This window comes from Berghia stephanieae, chromosome 1 (genome assembly GCF_034508935.2).
Source record: "Berghia stephanieae isolate SIO BIC M18660-M18661 chromosome 1, UCSD_Bste_1.3, whole genome shotgun sequence".
Classification (NCBI taxonomy): domain Eukaryota; kingdom Metazoa; phylum Mollusca; class Gastropoda; order Nudibranchia; family Aeolidiidae; genus Berghia; species Berghia stephanieae.
The window spans coordinates 80,384,879-80,397,378 of NC_088360.1; the positions used below are offsets into that span (position 1 = coordinate 80,384,879).

Below are 12,500 nucleotides of genomic sequence, written 5' to 3' on the forward strand. Positions count from 1 at the left end.
GAGACACCTTTCCACTCAGCCAGTAATCTTTACCATCGTGATCTGTAAAGACGTATACGTCATTTTGTAAAAGCCGACTTGTTCGTTTGTGTTGATTTCTTACTGGGAGATCCAGAGGAGATAAGCATTGGTGGAATAGCCAAGAGATACAGAGATGTCGCTTTCGTTCTCCGACGTCTAACGGCGAGGATGATGGAGTAGAAAATGTTATTGTTTTAATGATTGTAATCAAATTATCCTGTAAATATTTGTCTGGAGCTTTTGAGAACTGTCAGAGTAAGCGATAGTTTAACACGATTTTGACTGATCGCATTGATTGGGTAATTGTAAACTTTAAGTATTTGTTTTAAGCGATTGGCTAACATAGAACATTATTATGGGCGACTTATATTCGTTTTAAAGGATCCAACAAAAGAAAATAATAATAAACCAAACCATCAGCGAAAAAATATATTGTGTTTTCACGTTATCTTTAGATGTTAATTTTTAGGTGTTTGGGCAAGGGTGTTTTTGTTCTGTTTTTGTTGTTTGTTTATCTTGATTTAATTATGCAAGGTCATTATATATATATATATATATATATATATATATATATATATATATATATAATGTATGTGTGTGTGTGTGTGTGTGTGTGTGTGTGTGTGTGTGTGTGTGTTTGCATTCTCTGATTTCGAAGAAAAACAACTCGCATCTGGCGTCGACAAGAAAAAGAAAATGGTTCTCTAGAAAATAAGAAACTAAAATAGCCGGAATGTTTCTCCTCCAGAATAATTATTTCTCAAGGCATGTGATGTGACGTAATGTGATATTATAGGTAATGTGATATAGCGTGAAACAGAACTTCACTCAAGCGACAGAATATCAGGTTGGTGGAATAAGAGGCCAATGACTGACTTCCCTCGGTCAGTTACCTTGACCTCTCCTACCTCTATAGAAGGTATCACTCGAGCTACGATAAATCAATCATATTCGATCCGGAGAATTAGATGCAATTAACACTGCCCTGTTCATTATCCCTTGAAATGTTTTGGGTAGTTGTATTTTTTAAAACACACCAACAAAAGCTTTTATGTAAAGTCATATCCACTAAATATTCTCAAAGCGCTTTGCCAACATTAACTTTAAACAGTCAAGGTGAGATATGACTCCGTCCCGCTCTTCATTAATTTACATTCCCGTTATAGTTTTAAAATGTGAGGATATTTTTTTTTTCCCAATGACTCATTACTTGCCGTCCACTGTTGGACTCGTACTCGGGACTTAACGGTTCGAATGTGAGTGTTATAGCACAAGACCACCAAGTTACACATTAAATCATACATTCAAGCTGGATCGGCATATCATATTGTAAAGTGATCGGATAAATGGATGATTCTTGGAGCAAAAAGAATGCTTCACCTGGATAGTGTAATGATGCTTTATTGTTTCACTTTTGCAATGTCTTCCATCTCTACTAAAGAGTGTTTGGCTCTCTGTCTTGTCAATGTATTTTATTTTGGTCATGGCTTCATTGAAAAAGGAATAGTCAATTGTGAATATATCTCTTTATCTGTAAAAAGACTTATTTATACATATAAATCTTTTCCTTGTGTTATAATGTGATAGAATTTGTTATCAGGCAAAATCAGGTCTTGTCGAATCCCATGCAACCATCTTGGTGAAACATCAAAGGAGTCTTTTGCAAGAAGTCTTTTTGCCTTACTTTCTCAATAAGCTCATAACATACAAGATCAACAGATGCTTTTGACCTTGAATTCTCATTTCCCTATGCGCTGGTATGACTAAATTCTCACACGCCAATAAAATGAAACATGCAGAATAAGAGCTATATTCAAGTAATTCATACGTGATCAGCTTTCAACAACGTTCCACATAATTTGGCGAGATCAATTAGATCCAATAGAGGCGGTGAATTTAAAAGAGCACAGACTGAATGTGTTCTACTTTATTTTTATTTAATAAATACATATTGTAGTCTATTGATACTCAATTGATATGCATTACCGACATAGCTGAGGAAGACTGCTTGAGAGTGGAACGTTTCCACTGCATGACGTATTTTATTTACGATCACCAGACATATAATATAACAATGTGGAATTGAATGTAAGCTTCAATTTAATATACGAAAACAGATAAAATGGACTGTTTCAGGTTTCCCCTTTATCAACAAAACAGGATGAATGAAACAATACAGACGAATGAGATAATGTGGTACTCGGGACTTAATGGTTCGAATGTGAGTGTTATAGTACAAGACCACCAAGTTACACATTAAAACATACATTCAAGCTGGATCGGCATATCATATTGTAAAGTGATCGGATAAATGGATGATTCTTGGAGAAAAAAGAATGCTTCACCTGGATAGTGTAATGATGCTTTATTGTTTCACTTTTGCAATGTCTTCCATCTCTACTAAAGAGTGTTTGGCTCTCTGTCTTGTCAAGGTATTTTATTTTGGTCATGGCTTCATTGAAAAAGGAATAGTCAATTGTGAATATATCTCTTAATCTGTTAACAATTTATTTTTTCGAGCTTCGAGCAGCAACATTTACATTACCCAGTACCCGACATATTATGTAATGCATTAATAGATAATACAGATAATATCGGTTTGTTAAGAGTCAATCAAAGTTACAAATATCAGAGCCTTTTTTATCTTTAAATAAGGAGTAAGACTGACGTGTACCTACTTGCGGGTCTGATACCCCTTATTGTTATGGGCTCATTCTTGTTATGGAAAAACTCTCAAACCAACGCAAAACATTGCCCAATTACAACGATGTTGTAACACGCCCATTATTGCATTCCGTTATCAGACCCGCAAATATTTGCCCCAAGAATTAGACAATTGTACGCCATTCAACACACTAACTGATGGGCACCGCTGGGCGGATTAACCAACAGTAACTTTTACCGTATTTTTTTACAATTGTCGACACAAAATAAATATGAAGGCCGCCTTTGTTGCTGTCAAGTTGATAGCTTTCTAAGATTGGTTGATTGATTCATTTGTATCTTGTAAGTTTTTTGTGTGTACGCACAAATGTGTATGTACATTGTGTGTGTGTGTGTGTGTCTGTGTGTGTGTCTGTGTGTGTGTGTGTGGGGGGGGGGGTGCCTGCGTGCCCCAAAGCGTGTGCGTCTATGCGGATTTTTTACGACAAAATTGTTTGTAGAAATTATGTTGCATTAACCTTTGGGTGATGTCAGGACCCAACATTTTTTTAATTTGGAAATTGTCTCGACGGCTGAAAAATTTGCTCTCTTCATGAAACAGTGTCAAATAATGAGATATAAATACTATATATTCACACTCAGCTGTCATCTGACAAGTATTAGACCCAACTAAAACTCATTCATCAACAGAGTTAATATTTTATCTTTTCCAGCTTATACAAGATGACCTTTTGATCATATAGTGTCTGCCGTCTAAGTTTCCGTTACGGGTAAATGCCCGCTTGTCATTTTTATCAAATATAATCTTACACAATATATGCAAAATTTCTAAATCACCCCCCCCCCCCCACCCCCTCTCTTCATCTCTCTCTCTCTCTCTCTCTCTCTCTCTCTCTCTCTCTCTCTCTCTCTCTCTCTCTCTCTGTCTCTCTGTCTCTCTCTCTCTCTCTCTCTCTCTCTCTCTTTTATATATATATATATATATATATATAATATTATATATATATATATATATATACATAAGTTATGACTTTCTGACTTAAGGCCTTTCGCTTCCTAATCATCCGATCGGGACGCCTTGGCTGCATCTCTAATCATCCTTGTCAATTCCTTCCACAGTTCACGGTCTCTTGCTGTGGATGCTAATGTCATAAGGTCTTCCTTTGATTATAATTCTTTGTTATTGTTATTTTGAAGGCCGTTTAGGTCTCTGTTCAGGACAGTGTGGATTGACGTGGGTGGTCTGCCTTGATATTTCATGTGTCCAGATGGGGTGAAAACGTATTCATGGCTTTATTAGCTGATATGTTCATCTCTTCTGAGTATATGTTCAAAATTCCACCATCTTGCCTCCAGAATTTGAATGGATAAGGGTCTTTCATTGAATTTTCATAGTGTTTTATTTCTTATTTTTGTGGGGTATCATATATTCAGGACTCTTTTCAGTTGCTTTCTATGGAATTTGTCTAATCTTTGCTCTTCGGTTCCAGTCAGTACCGATGTTCCGCAGTTATATATAAGCATGGATTTTACAAGGGTTGTGTATAATTTGATTTTATCGTTTGTTATTTTTTTTTTTGTTGTTGTTGTTTTTTTTTTTCTAATCCATAATATGCATATATATAAACTGTTTGATCAGAAGTAAAAATGACGAGTTTAGTTGGCCATAATATAGATACCACTAAAAGGAGAAAAAAAATTATTGATGTAATACGAAATTTAAAAACACGAACAAAACATCATTAAAATATATCTGATATGTTTCGTAAAGAAATAGAATGCAAACCAAACAAATCTATAACTAATACTGTCGTCTGAATTAATGTGAAATTATACGGAGCATTTCGCTCAAAAATACCCGCCCGTAACTTTGTCCGTTTTTCTTGCTTCCACTGTCTTAAATCCGTTAGGACGCACGCTCTCAGCTACATTATACATGAGATATTGTGGGAATACTGTTTGTTTCGGAATGTAAGCGCAGTAACACTTCCTATACGAATGATCACTTAGATAATAAAACTAAATACCTAAATTATTGTATAACATCAACGTGATATGTATTTGTAACTTAGCGATTGTCAATGATTGATGTGAAAATGCTCAACTTATGGTCGTGCAAATTGTCGGTTTCTAAAGCGGGATATTTAGAATGTTGTAAACATTCAATTTCCTTAGTTAATCATTTCATTATCAAAATTGTGTCACCACCCCTTCCACCATCGACAACACCACCACCACCACCACCACCATCATCATCATCATCATCATCATCATCATCATCATCATCATCATCATCATCAACATCACCATCATAATCATCATCATCATCATTATTATTATTATTATTATTATTATTATTATTATATAGTATAGTATTATAGTAGTAGTAGTAGTAGTAGTAGTAGTAGTAGTAGTAGTAGTAGTAGTAGTAGTAATAGTAGTCGTAGTAGTAATAGTAGTAGTAGTAGTAGTAGTAGTAGTAGTAGTAGTAGTAGTAGTAGTAGTAGTAGTAGTAGTAGTAGTGGTAGTTGTTTTGTTATTATTGTTATTATTATTATTATTATTATTATTATTATTATTATTATTATTATTATTATTATTATTATTAATAATAATAATATTATCATTATTAAGGTGATGATGATGATGATGTTGATATATGATGATGATGATGATGATGATGAATGATGATAATATCTGAATAATGCTGCCTTGAGCATAATGAGCATTTTTGAGAAATTAGGTCACAAAGGTCACGAAAAGGTCATTTTTAAAACCCTCAAAAATGATTTTATATTATACAGAATTAAAGATTTAGTCAAATTAAATGCAAAATACTTTTTTTTTTTAATTGACCGAATAGTTGACAAATGAATATCATTTTAAATATCCAAAAGGTCACTTCTAAGGTCGTCTCGTAAAATGACCCAAATGTTGCCGTGTTTGGTATCATCAAATTAAAAGTCTTTACAAGACCAATACAGAATCAAGGCTATCTATGCTATTTGTTGATATCTAAGTTGATACATCTCTAAAAGTATAATTGGAATAATGAAAATTGACAATTATGGAGAAAGGTGTCAGATCACAAAAACAAAGAACAAAAACAAAAAAAAAAACATGGGGAGAGTCTACATAATGAGGGACCATGCCTTGTATTGAGTCTTTAGTTTTCCTTTCCTTTACCATATTACATTGTTAATTACTGAAGGCCAAAAAGGAGAATGACAATTTTCGGCATATATCTGACATGCATCTCTGGTAAACTAAATCACTCGTCATCGATGTCTTGGTCCCTTGACTTATCGCTTGATACAGGAGCAGCTTGATAAAGACGATTTCGACAATTGTCTTGATCATGGCATTCACAAAATATTGTGCATGGAAGCTGCGCGGCAACACAGCCACATTTTGATGATCCACAAAGTTTTTCAGGAGAACATCCATATTGAATAGTCTCTAACAACTCGGGTGGCATAATTGTGTGATGCCTGACACTGTGAAGTGACTTGGTTGCTGTTAATTTCTTCCATCCAAAATCTGTTGGTTGTAGATCTTGGGGAGTTTTTCGAAGACTATGGTACCAAATTGCTGTCTGGGTGTGTTCTCTTTTGGTGTTATCGCGGAACGCTTGTAAGGTAGAGGGGACAGTTTTCAAGTCAGGGTCCCTTTTCATGATTTTTTCCTGTTTTCTTCAGCCAAACTTGGTACTTGGCGCCATCATAGTTGCTTCATCGTCAACGCAATAGCATAGTTATGAAGAATGTGGCTTCTTTTATAACATCTTCAAAGCTGTCACTGGTGTTTCCAATCATGTCCAATCTGTGTCCCCTGTGAAGAACTTTGATGACTGTGTTTTTTTCCTATACCATACGGTTTAGCCACAGTATCACATCCGATAGCGCGCTGCAAGAAAATAAGGCGTAATTTATTGATTTTTCGACATAGTTTTCCCAATGTCAACAAGTCCTTGCTCCCCACTTGCAGCTTTCATCATCATAGAGCAATGGTTGGAGTCCAAGTCAAGCTTGTCGTAGAAATGAACTAGCAGCACAAAAACATCCGTATCGTCACCAACCACCTTAACAACATTGGCCAGTAAAGCAGCATGCATTGCTCGTTGCATCATAATGACATCCGCTTCCTCATGTTTCGTCTCCAAGTCTGTTCTTCTGGTGACTTTTCCATTTTTAAATTTGGAGAGAAACATTTTCGTATCCTGTTATAAACAAATGCTTTTCACTTGGTTGGGCTACAACCTTGGACATTAATTCCACACAGTGTTTGCTGATCAAGTGCGTTTTTGTTCTCAGTGCAAGCAAGAATTGAGGCTTGACAGATTTCGGCATATCTGACATGTATCTCTGGTAAACTAAATCACTCGTCATCAATGTCTTCGTCGCTTGACTCATCGCTTGTTACGGAAGCAGCTTGATAATGGCGATTTCGACAGCTCTCGTGATCATGGCATTTACAAAATATTGTGCATGGTAGGTGCGCGGCAACACAGTCAGATTTTGACGATCCACAAGGTTTTCCGCATTGAATAGTCTCAAACAACTCGGGTGGTACACTCGATGTGTTGCTTGGCACTATGGTTGGAGCAATTGACTTAGTTGCTGGTAACTTCGTCAATCCAAAATCTGTTGCTTGTAAATCTGGGGGAGGCTGGAGCAGGCAAATGAGTGTGTAATGTAAGTTGGTGTGCCGTTCAAAATTTTATGCTGCGACACAAGTTTGATCTATTATTGCTCATGGGATTACTGGCTTGTCGAGATTTTGACAAGGAGTCTCTCTTCAAATATGAACTGGCGCTATTGCCGACGTCTTTATTTAGTGACAATGAGTTACTGTTACTACGAAAAGTCGCTCTGCAGAGAAGTCTGCAAGAAAATGTCTCTGCTCGTGTGATTGTGATCTTGAGTGGATGCGCACTTCTCTACTATGTAATCTGGCCATCCAAAGGAACCATCGAGGACTATGTCAATAGTATTTGGACACTCCTATTGCCGAAAATGGAAGTGACGTTCCCTTGTTTTTGGCAGATACCATGATTTCAAAAGCTCTACTCGGCAAGGTCACAGTGTAAAATTTCGAACGGAACACCAACTTACATATTACACTCCATTTTGTGGACAATAGATAAAGATTATTACTGTTATTGAAACTCAGGTTTGCCAGATTATTTTATTGGTGTATACTAAATCAACTCTCGAAAACTGCTAAATGCACACACAAAAATGCCAAATGTCAAAAAAGTTAAGAAAATGATTAGTATCGAGGGTAAGCCAATGCTAAATTAAAAAAAAAAAAAAATTATTAAAAACAAGAAAAGTGTACATCAGCATGGCTGTATCTGTTTGAGCTTTTAGGGATAGGGTAGGAAGTGGAAACAAAAACTCGAGGAAAGTGCCCTAGGCGGAAGTTATCTAGATTTAATCAAAATATCTAAAACCTAGTGGTTTGCCTAAGTGAACACGTGACTATGTCTTATGTCAAAATCGAAATAAACGTTAAAGATTAGAATGCAGTCAAAAGCACAAGTCAGTATACAAACAAGTAAAAACAAGTGTAGTTCTATATATTCACCTATATGTTGTAGCCCAAAAAATCCTTTTTGGACATACTCGTCTTAGGGCAAAGGTAAACACGACTTAATATTCTAAGATGTCCTGCCCATCAACTGTTCAAAATTCTCCTTAATAACACTTATCGTCTAATGTTTAATGTACTAGTAGTGCATGCCCAATTCCGGGGCAATTCTAACATCAGGTTTTTGTGTAAACTCACGACGAACAATATGTTTTTTATAAAACCCAAGACCCTTGTTGATGGAATTAATTTAAAATGGCTTTTAGGCATTTTCCTTTTACCTGTAAAAACCAATTGTCTACCATCTGACGCTTTATTCAGTCACGGGAATTCTTCTAACCACTTGCTCTGAAATTTTGCGAGCGTTGTCATAACTGCCTTTCCATTTCGAAGCCATTATTCATCTTGACTAGATCGATCGCGTGAAAAGTTGAAAAGCCGAATTCGGAGCAGTGACGTAAATAGTATTTACTAAAGACATTTAAATATATAGGCACTATCATTGCCCATGACGCATGTGACATAGAGGATATAAAACAAAAAATAGCAATAGCAAAAAACGTGTTCCATAAAATGCGATCAGTCGTGTCAAACAACAACCAGAGACCAGAAGAAGACCAGAATGAAAGTAGTAGAAACATATGTTATAAGTACCCTTTTATACGGTTGTGAAACGTGGACGCTTGACAAATAATGTACGAGGAGGTTAGAGGCATTTGAGATGTGGGTGTATAGAAGAATGTTGAGGCTATCAGGGACAGACTGGTATAAGAACGAGGAAGTGTTGGAGAAGGTGAGAATGGGAAGAATATTGAGCGGTACCATCAGAAAGAGGCAGTTACGGTTTCTGGGACATGTATGGAGAAGAGACGGAATAGAAAAGTTGGTAACACCTGGGATGATCGAAGGAAAGAGAGCTAGAGGAAGACAAAGGGTGACTTATCTAAATAACCTAAGAATGGCCAAATGTGATTTAAAAAGCAACACAGATTTCATGCGCACCGCATAGGATCGTGATTCGTGGAGACAGCTGACCGGCAACGTGCTCAAGAGCACAAGCCACGGTGGATGAAAGGGGTAAAGATTAATATTGGTTCGAAAATCGGTGCGAATGTGATTGTAATGAAGTTGGAAGTCAATTAGTCCACTAATTTTAACAACCTGTCTGTTTAATTTTTTTTTTTTTTTTTTTTTTTTTTTTTTTTTTGTATTCTTTTTTATTCTTTAATTAGATTGCAAAACAAAAAGTAATAATAATTTTATTTTTTTTAACACACGGTGAAAAAAATGTCCAAAAAATGCCAAACGGCAAAGCTATTCTATTTTTCCTGGTAGGCGGCTTTAAAAATTCCAAAAATCGTAAATTTGGAATTTAAAATGCTAAATTAAATTGGCAATCATGTGTTAATTATGCCTTGCCAGAACACTTGAAAGGCTGTTTCCAGGTTGTGCAGATTGTCTTTTACCAATGAAGTGGCAGATTGGATTTTTAACTACAAAAGTAACATTCGTTTACTTCAGGTTTGAAAATCATTTTAATAATTTAGGGAATAAATCAATATGAGTGAACTTATTTCCATCTCTCCAATCGGAATTATACGTTTGTCAAAAGTAATTTAAAAATAAAAGAAACAAGCAAAACATCAATTTTAAAAAATCTAACACAACATCAAATAACATGGTTGAATTTATTTTATTTTATCTGTCCAATCGGAAGAATCAGTTTGTAGGGTTGCCAGTTTGGCATTTTAAATGCCAGATTCCAAAAATCTGGCATTTTTGAAAACCGTTTGGCATTAGAAAAATCATTTGGCATTTGGCATTTTCATTTGGCATTTTTTTTCTTGTATATCATACTTCAAATGACACCTTTACTCTGCACTTGAACCAGATTCAACAAAAAACATCATAAGAAACACGAAACAGTAAGTTTTCTTAATTGTCAATAATTATTTAACTGTTTACGTATTTACCTTTCATGTTAATGTATTTCTTTTTCATTCTTAAAATCCAACCGTGGTGTAGTGGTTTAGCACTCCACTTAGTAGTCAGTAGGTAAAAAATTACCCCAACAGGAAATTTAGTATAATTCAAAAAAAAAAAAAAAAAAAAGACAAGAAAACACGCAAGCCACCAGGATATGATAGTAAATTGTCTATCAAAAGTGAGTAGTTTTCTTAGTGGGGGTGGGAGTCAACAGACTTTGGCATTTTTTTGAGTGTTTTGGCATTTTTTGAGTCTTCCCCTGGCATTTTGTTGAAAAATAATCTGGCAACCCTGTCAGTTTGTCGTCTGCTAAAAACCGATTTGCCGATTTGACATGGTACCTATTCGATTCGACAATTCAATGGAAGTAAATGATTCAATTTGCACCTAAATCAATCTTTTTTCCTATTTGGTTTGATAGATCGGTATTGCATGAATATATATATCTATATTACATTCGAGTTCTGGATGCCCAATCTGTCACTCACTTTTAGAAATTCGTTTACTTTTACAGGTTTAGTAGGCTCACCACATTTTGCCACTTTTCTTACACTCAAGTAATGTCAAAATTCATAGTTTGAACAATAGACGTGACCGTCTATGGTGTGCAGGCCAATTCATTTGCGCGCATCTACAGACGTTATTAACTGATCGATTTTGATAGTTGATGGCTCAAAAGATTCGACTCTATTCTATCTGTTAACCCTTTCCTTACCAGCCATCAGAATTTTCCCCAAAATGTCACACCCACCCAACACAAAAATAGAGTTTTTTTCTAACTCAAACAGAAAAGCAACAAATACATTCTATGCATAATATTGATCGGCAAAATGAACTCTACAACACAATGTCACGTTTTTTGTAGCTATCATTATAATAAACATTTTTCTTTAAATTGTGTGATATACAAGTGAAATCTGAATGATAAAAGTGCTGGTTGAATCGTAACGGAATGTGACGATTTTCCTCTGGTTGGTAAGGAGAGGGTTAATAGATTCGTTCCGCAATGATAATGTAGAAAATTAATTAAAATAAGACTCTAGATGAGCGTCTGTTCGTTCTATCTTGAGCTTTTATTTTCCCACAAAAATTGCGGGTTCTACACTTGTAATAATAATAATAATAATAATAATAATAATAATAATAATAATAATAATAATAATAATAATAATAATAGATCTAGAATACAATGATTATGATGATGATGATGATGATGATGATGATGATGATGATGATGATGATGATGATGATGATGATGATGATGATGATGATAATAATAATAATAGGAATTAATAATAATAATAATAATAATAATAATAATAATAATAATAATAATAATAATAATAACAATAATGATAATAATGATAATGATGATGACGATGATGATGATGATCATCATCATCATCTTTCTTATTAATGTATATAACTCAGTTAACCCAGGCCTATTTATTTTGCTTGTTCCTCAGATATCTTCACAGTAATGCTCTATCTCAATTTCCCAAAGGTATCTTTGCAGACAACCACAGCCTGAGGAGACTGTAAGTCAGTGGTTTTAATCAGATATCCTATCATTAATAAATGTTTGGCACCAGTTGTCTTTAATTTACGAAGGCAATTCGTAATCTAATGTAAAAAGTGACTTACCTTTTGAACCAATCAATAGTTTAAGTCTGTAAACGGCGTGCAAAATATTATTAAACGTGCATCTCTGCATCAAGTCTCAGCACTGCCATTGAATATATAGAGAGCCATAAGAAGATGGCTACTGCCAGTGAAATTTGGTTAAAGAGATAGGTCAGAGGAGTTGTAGCATTTCTTCATGCAAATGGAAATGCTCAAAGTGTAATTCATTTTTTTTTAAATAGTGTTGCCGTATAAGTAGACATTGCTATGACCAAAAAGCAATTAGCCATTGGTGTAGCTTATTTAAAAGATGCCGCACCAGCCTCGAAGTTGAGCCATGCTTTGGCAGACCTCTGTGCTGCCTGTGATGAATACATTGACTGCATTGACATGACAAGGATGGAAAGACGCATTAAAATCAAGGAAATTGCTTCCATCTTAGATATTTCACCAATAATTTTGCATGGTATTGTCCATTTTAAGCTTGGATTTCAAAAGGTTTCTGCACGACAGGTTCCCAAACAGCTCACCAACTGTCACAGGTTCAGTGATTAATTGCCTCTCAAACACATTTGAAGCAACATGAACAACCACAGTGGTTGATATATTGGGCC

General features: G+C 35.2%; 1 protein-coding gene across 2 annotated transcripts in view; it reads left to right on the top strand.

Moving 5' to 3' along the window:
* Positions 1 to 12,500, top strand: part of LOC144958535 (peroxidasin-like) — a 110,421-nt gene that overhangs the window by 53,079 nt on the left and 44,842 nt on the right. For both annotated transcript variants that reach the window (XM_078890577.1, XM_078890585.1), the window contains exon 5: positions 11,730 to 11,801. In XM_078890577.1, coding sequence (XP_078746703.1) covers positions 11,730 to 11,801 — 72 coding nt within the window. The remainder of the gene's footprint in view (positions 1 to 11,729; positions 11,802 to 12,500) is intronic.